This window comes from Saccopteryx bilineata, chromosome 10 (assembly GCF_036850765.1).
Source record: "Saccopteryx bilineata isolate mSacBil1 chromosome 10, mSacBil1_pri_phased_curated, whole genome shotgun sequence".
Lineage (NCBI taxonomy): Eukaryota > Metazoa > Chordata > Mammalia > Chiroptera > Emballonuridae > Saccopteryx > Saccopteryx bilineata.
In genome coordinates this window covers 51,929,296-51,944,008 of record NC_089499.1, presented here as the reverse complement: position 1 = coordinate 51,944,008, position 14,713 = coordinate 51,929,296, and the positions used below count along the sequence as shown (strand labels likewise).

The following is a 14,713-nucleotide window of genomic DNA, read 5'->3' as shown; positions in this document are numbered from 1 at the left end:
GTTTTGCTGTAGCCCCCCCCCCCCCCCGTCAAGGCACATATGAGAAAGCAATCACTGAAAAACTAAGGAGCTGCAATGAAGAATTGATGCTTCTCATCTCTCTCCCTTCCTGTCTGTCTATCTCTATCTGTCCCTCTCTCTGACTCTCTGTCAAAAAAAAAAAAAAGAAAGGAAGAGAGGGAGGGAGGGAGGGAAGAAAATAAGACGGCTCTTGGTTTCAGAATTATGGCAAGTGACAACTAGCAAACATGGAAGGACTGCTGAAGTTAGAAAACCATCATTTTACATCACTTTACAATTACTGCAGAAAATATAAGTTTAGGTAAAATTATTAATATCAAAAATGCTGAATACAGGGGTAAAAATGTAATAAAGTATAGAATATATGGTATTAAAATGTCTCGATAGATTTCTTATTAGTAGCAAGGGAGAAACTATACAATGGAGAAACTGACAAGGTGCTCAAACTTGCCACCACAAATGAGGGGCACAAAGATGTCGAACACCTCTCGATGTGACTGGTATTCTGAAAAGGACAAAGCATTACTTGCACAGTATTTATATAGTACTGAAACCAATCAAACACAAGAAGGAGCAGCCAACAGTTCATCAACATTCAAGAATGCACTACCTGAATGATATTGTAAGAAAATATTAGACAAAGTCAAACTGAGAAACATTCTATTTGGAAAAAAACAAAGGCTATATTCTTTTAAAATGCCAATGTCATCAAAAAAAAAAAAAAAAAAAAAAAAGGCTGAGGAATTGTTCCAGATTGAAAGAGATTGAAAAGATATCACAACTAAATGCAATATGTGATCCAAAACTGGGCCATGCGCTGGGGGGGAGGAAATCTGTACAGGTCATTTTGGGGTCTGCTGATGAACCTAGAACAGAGATGATAAATTAAAGTCCTGTAACAAAGTTAAATTTACTGAAATTGATAACTATGCTGAGGCAATAAAAGAGAATATCCTTTTTCTTAGGAAATACACAATAAAGTATTTAGGGATAAAGAATCAAGATTATACAACTTATTCCCAGATTTAAAAAAAATATGTATGGCCTGACCTGTGGTGGCGCAGTGGATAAAGCATCGACCTGGAATGCTGAGGTCGCTGGTTCAATACCCTGCACTTGTCTGGTCAAGGCACATATGGGAGTTGAAGCTTCCTGCTCCTCCCCCCTTTCTCTCTCTCTCTCTCTCTCTCTCTCACTCTCTCTCTCCTCTCTAAAATGAATAAAAAAATATGTATGTATAAAGATGTACAGAAAAATACATATGCAGTCATATATATAGAGAGAAACTAATTCATAAAGCAAATGGTGCAAATGCTAATAGGTGAATCGGTGTAAAGGGTAGGTATATGTTCTTTACAAGTGTTCCAACTTCCCCATAAGTTCACACCTATTTCCAAATAAAAAATTTTTTAAGAATGCAAAATTAAGACATCTTCTGACAAAAGCTGAGAGAATCTGTCTCAACAGCACATCTGCACTAGAAGAAATATTAAATAAACTATTTCAGCCCTGACTGGGTAGCTCAGTTGGTTAGAACATTAACCCGATACAGCAAGTCACCAGTCAGGGCACATACAAGAAACAACCAATGAATGTATGAATGAGTGGAACAACAAATCAATCTCTCTTCCCCATCTTCTCTACCAAATCACTAAATAAAAATAAATGAACTTTTTCAGGCCAAAAGAAAATGACATCAGATGAAAACCTGGATCTTAGCAAAGAAATGAAGAATAACAGAAATAGTAAATATATTGGCATATATAGACTTTTGTATTTTTTATATTAAAAGAAAGCTGTCATTTTAAAGCATAAATGGTAACAAGGTACTAGGGGGGCTATAACATATATAGAAAAAAAACCTATGATAACAATAAAACAAAGGATGGTAGTCCTAAGGTTCTTACGTTATACATGTAGTATATTATCTGAAGGTAGACTGTGATAAGATGCATATGTTAAACTCCAGAACAATCACTAACCCAAATTAAACAGATGCATAGTTAATAAGACAGTAGAAGAAAAAAAATGGGAAACTAAAACATATTCAGTCCAAAAAAAGGCAAGAAAGAAAAAACAAAGAATGAGTAGGACAAATAGAAAAAAAAGAGCAAGATGACAGACTTATACCCAACAAAAGATTAAATAAAATGAAAATGGTTTAAACCCTACAATTTTTTCCCCTAAAGTTAGAAGCAGGGAGGCAGTCAGACAGATTCCTGCATGCGCCGGAAGAGGATCCACCCAGCATGCCCACCAGGGGGTGATGCTCTGCCCATCTGGGGCATCAATCCATTGCAACCAGAGCCATTCTAGCGCCTGAGGCAGAGGCCATGGAGCCATCCTCAGCGCCCGGGCCAACTTTGCTCCAATGGAGCCTTGGCTGCAGGAGGGAAAGAGAGATAGAAAAGAGAAGGGGAAAGGTAGAGAAGCAGATGGTCACTTCTCCTATGTGCCTTGACCAGGAATCAAACCCAAGACTTCCATACGCCGGGCCAACACTCTACCGCTGAGCCAACCAGCAAGGGGAAACCCTATAATTTAATGGTACATCTTGTCAAGCAAATCCAAACCATATACTTATAAAAAACAACAACAATAAAAAAAAGTTTAAATAGAATGACACAATAGGTTTAAGGAAAAAGAGTGAAGTAAGATAAATTAGAGTGGCTATTTTCATAGCAGATAAAATAGATTTTCAGATAAGGAATATTATCAGAGACAAAGACAAATATTTCATAATAAATAGGTTAACACATTAAGAAGGCAAAACAATACAGTACTAAATGTACATATACCTAATTACTGAGATTCAAATGTAATAAAAACTGAAAGGAAAAATGGAAAAATCTAATAATACTTGGAAATTTCAATAATCCTCTCAGTAACTGGTAGAACAATAATCACAGTTATCAGACCTAAATATACTATCAAGCAACTTTACATAACATTTATAAAACAAAAAAAGCTAAATTTTCAAGTACTTATGGAAATATACCAAGGAAGACCAATACTAAATTATAAAACAAGTCTCAATAAAAGTAAGTTCTGAAATCACACAGAACTGGTACAATAGAATCAGACTAGAAACAAGTAATAAAAAGATATCTGGGAAATATCCAAATATTTGGAAATTGAAACACTTCTCAATAACCCATGTATTAAAGAAGAAATTATAGCAAAAATTAGAAAATATTTTAACTGAATGAAAAATAAAACATACAAACATTTGTGGATGCAAGTAAAACAGTGCTTACAGAAAAATTTATAGATTTAAATGCTTTCATTAAAATGTAATATGAAATTAATTATCTAAGTTTCCACCATAATAAGCTAAAAAAAAAAAAAAAGACCAAATTAAACCCAAAAGAAAGTAGGTACGAAAGAAATGATGATAAACATGGAATTCAATGAGTTATAAAGCAGGCCAAAAAAAAAACAGTGAAATTTAAAGCTGGTTCTTTGGAAAGATCAATGAAAGTGATAACCTGTAGATAAACCAATCACTTAAAAAAATAAAGGCAGAAGACACATTTCTAATATCAAAGATGAAAGACAGGACATTATCACAGATTCCACAGGCAATACAAGGCTAAAGAAGTAGCATAATGTTGCAGTAATATAAGGTTACAGTAATTAAATATATAGAAAATCATGGAAGATATATAAAAATAATTAGGATATAATATTAAAAGCACTTAAGGAAATTAAATAAAGTTATGCTGTCTGGATAGGAATTAATACAGTGTGTACAGATATGATAGACTGTGACAACGCCTTCCTGGCACCAGCGCAGGACACAGGGTTCTGCAGGACTCTGCCACATGAAGAGCTGGTATAGGTACTTCCTTCGTAGGTGCAACGACACTGGAACACTTGGTACACGTGCTTCCTTCTGGCTGAAAGTCCTCCCCTTCTCGGTACTGCACACCCTCAAACACGCAGCCTGGTGCCAGGAAGGCGTTGTCACAGTCTGTTTATCATATCTGTACACACTGTATTAATTCTTATCCAGACAGCGTAACTTTATTTAATTTCCTTAACTGCTTTTAATATTATAACCTAATTATTTTTATATAACTTCCATGATTTTCTATATTTCTACATATTTAATTACTATAACCTTATATTACTGCAACATACTATTTTTTTTAAGTTGGTAAATTGTAAATTCATCAACTTAGATAAATACATTACTTGCTAAAGATAAATGGTAGGCTTGCCTGACCAGGCAGTGGCGCAGGGGATAGAGCATTGGACTGGGACGCAGAAGACCCAGGTTTGAAACCCTAAGGTTGCCGGCTTGAGTGTAGGCTCATCCAGCTTGAGCGTGGGGTCACTGGCTTGAGCGTGAGATCACAGACATGACCCCATGGTTGCTGGCTTGAGCCCAAAGGTCGCTGGCTTGAAACCCAAGGGCACTGGCTTGAGCAAGGGGTCACTCGCTCTGCTCCAGCCCCCTGGTCAAGGCACATATGAGAAAGCAATCAACGAACAACTGAGAAGACTAAGGAGTTGCAACAAAGAATACTTCTCATCTCTCTCCCTTCCTGTCTGTCTGTCCCTATTTGCCCCTCTTTCTGTCTTTCTCTCTGTCTCTGTCACACATACACACACAAAAAAAGATAAATGGTGGGCTTATAATTCAAAAATCAAGTAATGCAAATCAAAACCACCATGACAGGCCCTGGCCGGTTGGCTCAGTGGTAGAGCGTCAGCCTGGCGTGCAGGGGTCCCGGGTTCAATTCCCGGCCAGGGCACACAGGAGAAGCGCCCATCTGCTTCTCCACCCCTCCCCCTCTCCTTCCTCTCTGTCTCTCTCTTCCCCTCCCACAGCCGAGGCTCCATTGGAGCAAAGATGGCCCGGGCGCTGGGGATGGCTCCTTGGCCTCTGCCCCAGGCGCTAGAGTGGCTCTGGTCGCAACAGAGAGACGCCCCGGAGGGGCAGAGCATCGCCTCCTGGTGGGCGTGCCCGGTGGATCCCGGTCGGGCGCATGCAGGAGTCTGCCTGACTGTCTCTCCCTGTTTCCAGCTTCAGAAAAATACAAAAAATAAAAAAATAAACCACCATGACACACCACTTCATACCCACTAGGATGGCTGTAATAGAATGGATAGAACAAGTGGTAGCAATGATGTAGAGAAACTTCAACCCTCACACACTACAAGTGGGATGTAAAATGTTGTACCACATTGGAAAACAGTCTGGCAGGTCCTCAAAATGTACAAAGAAAGTTATCAGTTGACCCTGCAATTCCACCAAGAGAAATGAAAACATATGTCCACATAAAAACACATACATGGCCTGATCAGGCGGTGGCACAGTGGATAGAGCATCTGACTGGGATGCGGAAGACCCAGGTTCGAGACCCCGAAGTCGCCAGCTTGGGCGAGGGCTCATCTGGTTTGAGCAAAAGCTCACCAGCTTGAGCCCAAGGTCGCTGGCTCAAGCAAGGGGTTACTCGGTCTGCTGAAGGCCCGCAGTCAAGGCACATATGAGAAGGCAATCAATGAACAATTAAGGTGTTGCAATGTGCAACGAAAAACTAATGATTGATACTTCTCATCTCTCTGTTCCTGTCTGTCTGTCCCTGTCTATCCCTCTCTCTGACTCTCTCTGTCCCTGTAAAAAAAAAAAAAAAAAAAAACAAAACACATACATGGATGTTCCATTATTTAAAAAGTGGAAAAATCCCAGATGTCAATCATTTGATGAGTAGGCAAAAAATGTAGCATATCCAAACAATGAAATATTATTCAGCAATAAAAACAAATGAGGTACTGACCATGAATAAACCTTGAAAATATGCTAAGTGAAGTCAAGTCACAAAAGGCCATATATTGTAGTTTCATTTAAATGAAATAACATTCCAGTTTCTAGCTCTGCTTGTAAAGTACTTGGGAGTTGCCATTCAGTCCTAAAAACAAGTTAAAGGCTGAACAGAGCAAATGGGCCTCTCACAAAAGACAAGATGATACAATCATTTGGAAACAGCATGACAATTTCCTATATTTTTAAGCATTCACTGACCATATGACTCAGCAATTCTACTCCTGGGTATTTACCCAAGAGAAATAAAATCTTATGGCTATGCAAAAAGCTGTAAGCCCATGTTCATAGCAGCTTTACTTATAATAACCAAAAACCGGAGACAATCCAGTTGTTCATTTATACACAGTAGAGCCATACAATAAAAATAAATGAACTACTGATAAATGCAACAACAGAAACACAGCTCAAAAGCACTGTGTTATGTGAAAAAAGCCAGATACAAAAAAAACTATATATTGTACAATTTGTGTAACTCTATTTATCTGGCATTTTAGAAAAGGCAAAACTTCAGGGATATAAAACAGATCTGTATTTCCCAGGGCCTAGGGTAAGGGGAGAAAATTTACTACAAAGAGGCATAGGAACTTTTGGGGTAAACAGAATATTCTGTATTTTGAGTGAAGTGATGGCTAAATGACTATATATACATTTGTCAAAACTAATTAAACAGTACACTGTAAGAGAATTTACTATATCATAAGTAAATTATACCTCAATTTTTTAAATGCATACATAAAAAGTGATTATAACAAGTCACTGGATACAAAAATATATATAACAGTTGTATTCTTATATACCAGCAACAAACACACATAGACATTTTAAAATACCACTTAAATTGCATCGAAAGCATCAAATACCTATGAATAAGCCTTTAAAAAGACAGAACCTTCATATTGAAGACTATAAAACATTACCGACAGAAATGAAAAACAAATAAATACAGGCTAAACTAAATTCGTGAATTGGAAGATTCAAATACTATATTGCTATCAACTTTCCCCAAATTGATATATAGACTCATAATCCCAATCCAAGTAGGTTTTTGTCTCTTGATGGAAATTTGCAAGCTTATTCTGAAATTTACATTGGAAATGCAAAGAGCCTAGAAAAACTAAGGCAAAGCTGCATTACCAGATGACAAGATCTATTATAAATGACTTATAAAGTAATTAAGACAGTATGCTGCTGATAAATGACTACATAAATAATGTATAGACACACACATATATAGTTAGCTGATTCTCAACCAAGACATACTGATATTTCAGTGGGAAAAGAATGGTTTTCCTATAAATGATGCTGTGCTGACTGGCTATATATCTGGAAAAAAAACAAGATTCTTACTCCCTACCTCACAACATATGCTAATAACAATTCCAGATAAACTGTAGATCAAAATGTAAAAGCAATAAAAATAAAGCTTTTAATTTTATTTTTATTTATTCATTTTAGAAAGGAGAGAGGGAGAGAGAGAGAGAGAGAGAGAGAGAAGAGGGGGAGGAGCAGGAAGCATCAACTCCCATATGTGCCTTGACCAGGCAAGCCCAGGGTTTCAAATCGGCAACCTCAGCATTTCCAGGTCGACGCTTTATCCACTGCGCCACCACAGGTCAGGCCAACAATAAAGCTTTTAAAAGAAAGCAAGAAAAAGATCCTCATGAGCTCAGGGAAGGCAAGGACATAAAGAGGACATAAAAAACATTAACCAAAAGGGAAAATGCCACTGATTGGATTATATTAAAATTAAGAACTTCTCCTCAAATGAAGCCATTAAGAGTGAAAGGGTAGGCCTGACCTGTGGTGGCGCAGTGGATAAAGCGTCGACCTGGAATGCTGAGGTCGGCGGTTTGAAACCCTGGGCTTGCCCGGTCAAGGCACATATGGGAGTTGATGCTTCCTGCTCCTCTCCTCCCTCTCTCCCCCCTTCTCTAAAATAAATAAATAAAAATCTTAAAAAAAAAAAAAAAAAGAGTGAAAGGGTAAAATGGAAGAAGGAATTAAATATACACATGTCCAGCCAGATTTGTATCCAGAAAATTTCATGTACTCCCAACAAATGAATAAGAAAAACATAGAAACACAGCATAGAAAAACTGAGTGTAAGACCTAAATTGGTATTTCACCAAAGAGGACAAATATCCAGATGGCTAATAAGCATATAAAAATGTGCTGAACATTTTAAATCACTGGGGAAAAGCAAATTAAAACCATAATGAAATACTACCATGGATCCATTAGAAGAGCCAAAATGGAAAACTGCCTATCTGGATGCTGTTGAGGATGTGGAGAAACTGCAACTGTCATACCCTCCTGATGAAATGTACATTGGTACTGAGATTTGGGCTGTATCCATGAAAGCTGAACATATATAAAAACATAATTATTCCATTCCTAGGAATATATATTCAAAAAATGTGTGTGCCAGTGTACACATAGATGCACAAAAGATACCACTGAATGGGTAGTGAGATATATGCATACATTAGAATATGCTACAGTAACAAAAAATTTTAAAAACCAAAAATGTACACTAAAACATGGATGAATCTTATAAATATAACATGGCACAAATAAAGACAGACTCACTATATATAAGCTGTTTACTATTCCATTTATAAAGATCAAATATAGGCCAAAGTAGGCAAAATGAATAGATAGTGTTAAAGGTCACTGGTATTCATCTGTGAGAATGAAGGTAGTAGTGACTGGAAGGGGGAGGACAGCAGCTTCTGGCATGCTGGTGGTGACCCGAGTAGTGGTGACAAAGACATTTGTCTTTTGTGAAACTTATTTTGTGATAATTCACCAAACAATACACTTATACTTTTCTGTTTGCAAATTATAATTTAATTTTTTAAATTGGCAATTCTATGTATATACGTTCATAATTGAAGGAATTTCTAAATACATGTCTGGTTAAAAGGACAAATCATTAAATAGTGTACCAACAGGGATACATTGTGTCATTAGAGAATTCTGTCCTGCAGACATCGTAGAATAAATTTACACAAATCTAGAAGATATAGCCTACTGTACATCCAGGCTATATAGCATAACCTATTGCTCCTAGCCTATATAGCACTTTAGCAAAATGGTAAGTATCCGTGTAAAGGCGTTACACTATGAGTTATGATATGAAATGACACGACTACAACATCATCAGGTGATAAAAATGTTTTACTCCCATTATAATCTTAAGGAACCACTGTCCTATCTGCAATCCTTCATTAACCAAAATATAATGTGGCATATGACTATGCAATACTAATAATTTTATAAAATAATGATCAAGGGCATACGTTTATGTATAATAATCATAATGGTAACATTTATTGAATACTAAATACTTGCTAAAGTCCTGTACTAGGCATTTTATATGCATTTTTTCATTTATTCCTCTCAAAATCACTGTGAAGTAGACACAGTGGATAAGAAAACTGAGATAACAAGGAACTTAAGGAACTTGCCCAAAGTCATCCAGTCATAGCACCACAAAGCTGGGACTATGACCCCGGGCTCTCCAGATCAACTCTTTATTCCCTGCCATCTCTAGGAGAGACTCCTTAGGGAACTGGCCACAGGTGACCGCTTCTGAGAAGGGCCTAGGGACTGAGACTGGTTGAAAGAAAGGCTGGCTTATCACAGGATTCTCTAGTACCTTCTGAAGGAATTCATTTGCATGTCTTATCTATTTTCAAAACTGCATGTATTAAATTTTTTTCTAGGGTTTATAATCCCTGAACTACACAAAGCAAAACTCATCTTAATGCTTTACCTGATTTAGGACGCAAAGCATCACACTGGGCGTTGTACATGTGTACAAATTCTCGGTGCCTTTTAATGAGCTGTTGTTTATTTCCTTGAGTAGATAATCCGTACTGTTTTAACATTGTCTTTAAATCGTGATATGATAGCAAGTTATATACAGTTTTGGGCAGTGGCTTCCTTTTGTGAAGGGAACTGAAAAGGGGAGGAAAAAAAGAGAGATCACCAAGAGTTACTGTGAATTATCAAATGCTTTTCCTATAAAATACTAATTTACCTCCTGACTCAATACCAGGGCGACTGGGAGAACAGAACCATTAAATGGAAAAGAGAAGGTTGAAACTTGCAAATAAAGTAACACTGTTTGATATGATGCAGCTGAGGTTCCAGTGGGACACTCAGAGGAGTCCAGGTGACAGCCAAAACTTAGAGACACTCGGCTCTGAGAAAGAGATCAGGCTTAAAGATGTAGACTTCGGACTCAACACTTGTCAATTAAATGCTAGGACTTCACTGAGACTTACACTTACCGTATATAGACTTATTTAATTCTCTACCTCTTTAAAGCATGCTTTTCCTAAAATCTGCCTATGGTATCCATGCCAATTCTCTGTAAAAACCAGTTATATCAGATGATTAGAGTGTAAATACTACTGAGTATCAAGCTATGGAAACAAATTACCATTCTTAAGAAAAATTTTGACACTGGCCAGTTGGTTCAGTGGTAGAGCATCGGCCTTGCATGTGGAAGTCCTAGGTTCAATTCCCAGTCAGGGCACAGAGGAAAAGCAACCACCTGCTTCTCCATCCCTTCTTCTCCCCTTTTCTCTTTCTCTCTCTCTTCTTCTCCCGCAGCCAGGGCTCAACTGGCTCAAACAAGTTGGCCCCTGGCCCTGAGGATGGCTTCCCGGTCTGCCTCAGGTGTTGAAAATAGCTCAGTTGCGAAGCAACCAAGCAATGCCCCAGATGGTCACTATTGCCGAAATAGGGGGTATATCAGGGAAGTTGCATTCAGGAGTCTGCCTCTCTGCCTCCCCTCCTCTCACTCAATAAAAAATTTTTTTTCAAATAATTGACCCACATGCAAAACTGCCCCTTAAACCTAAGGCAATCATTTTGCAAAAGCACTAGATGAAATAAAAGAAGACTTCTTGGGACAATTAGCTTTCCCCAACTCATTACCACCAGTGGGAAAAAAAAATGATAAAATTGATTAGTAGATGGTATTCATCTTCAAAGAACACAGTTGAAGAGAAAAGCAAAAACATAACAAGGTTTTCTAAAATCACCATGAGGCTCTTCATTCTGTTTTCATAATTATAGCACTAAACTACAATTTCAAATATTAACAAAGCCCTATTAAATGACTTTCTTTTACTATCTCCAAAGCACCAGTTAATAAACATTACTGATTAAAATGGAGTAGAAATCAAGCTGCCTCAGGGTTTCAGTGACATGAGACAATTTTATAAACAGGAACTAGTGAGTTTTGGGGGGAGGGGTTTTGGGGGGGTTTGTATTTTTCTGAAGTTGGAAACAGGGAGGCAGTCAGACAGACTCCCGCATGCGCCCAACTGGGATCCACCCGGCATGCCCACCAGGGGGCAATGCTCTGCCCATCTGGGGCATCGCTCTGCCGCAATCAAAGCCACTCTAGCACCTGAGGCAGAGGCCACAGAGCCATCCTCAGCTCCTGGGCCAACTTTGCTCCAATGGAGCCTTGGCTGTGGGAGGGGGAGAGACAGAGAGGAAGGAGAGGGGGAGGGGTGGAGAAGCAGGTGGGCTTCTCCTGTGTGCCCTGGCCAGGAATCGAACCCGGGACTCCCACACGCCAGGCCAACGCTCTACCACTGAGCCAACCGGCCAGGGCCAGAACTACTGAGTTTTAATATGATTATAAACTGGTTCCCTGAGTACATTGCCTGACTCAACACTATGGCAAATAGGTGCTTAATAAATATGTATTCAAGTTAGTCATTACAACTGTAATCATTTTTAAACAAGACTATCACAGGTCCAGGTAAAAATTAATAGGAAGTTGAAAGCAATAGGTTTATTAAAAAAAAATTTTTTTTTACAAAGGACTTCCATATAACCAGTTCATACAGGCCATGTTACCCAAACTTGACTGTATCTCAGAACCACCTGGAGAGCTTATTTAAAATGAAGACTCTCGGTCACTTCTTCACCTCCCCCAACTCCCTCCCTCCTGAAGTGAAGACCTAAAATCTACATTAATAAGGTTCCACAGGCTAAATCTGATGAGAATAGTAAAGAACATAGTGAGAGTATGGTCCAGTTAAACAGAATTTTAAAAAGCAGACATTTCTCTACTATTAATAATATCATTCCCTGGATAAATTAGTTGTTTTATGCTCTATCAATGAAGTCTAAAAGCCAGAGAGAACTATTTAGCCATAGAGAGACCTGCAAACCCTAAACAGATTACATTTTTCTGAAAATCGCTCTTCTTATCATGATAGCCCACGGAACTCAACAAGACTGATAAGATTACAGCTAAATCAAATCACAACAGGTAGCCAGAGCTGAAACATTTTGTAGTTTATACAAGCACATTGTGAGGAACTATTCATTCAGTCTGAGTATCTAAAACATTTATTTTATCAAGGATAGATGATTAAACCTATGACCATGAAATTATAATAGAAAACTGTAATGTTCACTGGCATTTACAATGAAAAGCACCAAAAGAAATCTACAATCTCTACCAAGAATAGTAAAATACAAAGCCTGACGTTTCCCAAAACATGAAAATGACACTGATCTTTCTTCCATGATTTAGTGAAACTGAACAGTGCATTTAAAGGTCCTCAGAAACTAAAGACATCAAAAGAAAGAACATGCTTGGAAGCAGCTCTGATATGAATCTGCAGTGTGGGTTAAGGGGTGTCATTCACATGGAAGAAATGGCCTGTCATGGTGTTGGGGAGAAACTTTTTTAAATGTCAGGGACTCTTATGTGACCAGACCTCAGGACCAAGATGTAATTTCTTTAAAAAGAAATGTGGTTCAATGTTTCCCTAAGTGTATCTTCACAAACACTAGTTTAGCAAGAAAGGAGTTAGGAGGACAGAGGTTTGAGGGTGAAATAAATTTAGGAATCACTGGATTAAAGAAAATCCAAAAACTATCTTGAATGTAGGCCTTCTCAGAGCTCCAGTCTTCTCCTGAGAGAGATTCGGTTGCACAGCAGAGCAGGTGGCAGGAATACAGCATCCCCCAGAGCAGGATCTGGACCCATTGTTGGAACATGAACTTAATTATACATGGATAAGTATGTTTTTGGCTTAACTGAAAGAGTTAAATGTATTTGAAGAAATACGATGGCTACATCTAGAAAAAAGAGCAGTCCAAGCAAGATGATCAGTGCTGATTCCTTACTCTGCAAGGAGAAAATGCTCAGCTTCAATATTCCCAATTCCTTCTTTGGGAAGAAACATTTCTAAAGAGAAAGGCAAATCATCAGATTCTCATGGCTTATGGGAAATAATCCTCAGGATGATCCAGTATCATTTAGTCCAAATCTCAACTTAACCAAGTAACCTAAAATAATCTAAACTTTAGTCTGACCAGGCGGTGGCGCAGTGGAGAGCTTTGAACTATGACGCAGAGGATTTAGGTTCAAGACCCCGAGGTTGCCACCTTGAGCGCAGGCTCATCTGGTTTGAGCAAAGCTCACCAGCTTGAGCCCAAGGTCGCTGGCTCGAGCAAGGGGTTACTCGGTCTGCTGAAGGCCCACGGTCAAGGCACATATGAGAAAGCAATCAATAAACAACTAAGGTGTCAAAACGAAAAACTGATGATTGACGCTTCTCATCTCTCTCCGTTCCTGTCTGTCTGTCCCTATCTATCCCTCTCTCTGACTCTCTGTTTCTGTAAAAATAAAAAAAAAACGAAACTAAACTTTATTCTCGTCAACAAACTACCCACAAGGAAGGAGTGTTGTGCAGGGATTTGTGGAGGTACCTGGGGGGGGGGGGGGACTAGAGGCCACCACGGATAATAGGCAGGGACCAAGGGGGAGGTCAGGCAGAACAGCACAGTCTGTCCTCAGGCCCTCCATCTTGACTTGAATGCAGCACAACCAAGTTCTAGTTCACTGTAAGATTTCACCTAAAAAAAAAGGTTTTGCTAGGGGAAAAATATTAACTATCAAGCTAAAAACACTATATAACAACTGCCAATTAATGCCCTCCGCTGTAAATTAATAAAAGCCTCATCATGCTGTATATGTTAGCTTTTATAAGTTATAATACTTGAGTTTGTCCATTGGAACCTAAATTTACATTCCACATTTACTCATAAAATTAAGTGACAACACTTTAATCACAAAAAATAATAAAATGTCCTGCCTTATTAACATAGTTTTTGAAAAATACTCTTCTAAGTCCTTTCCTTCAAAACAGACCAAACACAAGAGCCAACCATTCTGTTTGCCCCCACCTCTCGAATACCATTAATTTCTTCAGTTCCCCTCCTCTTTCTCCAAATCTCTCTGAATTATTACCTATTGTGTTCCCCCCAGCCCCGGTTTCAGAAGAAGGGTTCTTCCTACATGTCAAAGACTACTTCACTGCTGGACGCGTCATCTCTTACCCTCTCACCCTTGTCCACCCACCTGCCCTCTCCCTGGGGACAGTGCACAGAGAGAAACTGAAGGCTTAGCCAACTCCCATTTGAAAAAACAAAATTGTCCTTGATCTTAATGTTTATTCCTTTCCCAAAGTACCATCTCATCTCCCTTCCTGTCATCATCAGACCCCTTTAATTTTCAGCTTCCGGTTATCTTCATTAACCACTGATTCCTTAATACCCTACAATATGACTGACTAAAACTTCATTCCTAAATAAATTATGTGTATAACAGTGGCCTACATAAATAACTCACTGTGACTTGATGTGCAAGGGAGGCAGGACAGAAGTGTGGGCGCAAACACTAAGTTGACAGCTTGTTTGTTGTGCCATCTGGGTGGTTGGGGGCTAGAGCAGGGGCCATTATTCCATTTCATACCTACCCTGTTGATTCTTTTAATGTCACATGTATATAATTGTCTATTTGAGAAAAAAAAT

General features: G+C 38.5%; 1 protein-coding gene across 5 annotated transcripts in view; it reads right to left on the bottom strand.

Annotated features, from left to right (window-relative positions):
* RAD18 (RAD18 E3 ubiquitin protein ligase) overlaps positions 1–14,713 on the bottom strand; it is a 154,353-nt gene that overhangs the window by 100,799 nt on the left and 38,841 nt on the right. For all 5 annotated transcript variants that reach the window (XM_066245067.1, XM_066245068.1, XM_066245070.1 and 2 more), the window contains one exon: positions 9,633–9,817. In XM_066245067.1, the coding sequence (XP_066101164.1) occupies positions 9,633–9,817 (185 nt within the window). The remainder of the gene's footprint in view (positions 1–9,632; positions 9,818–14,713) is intronic.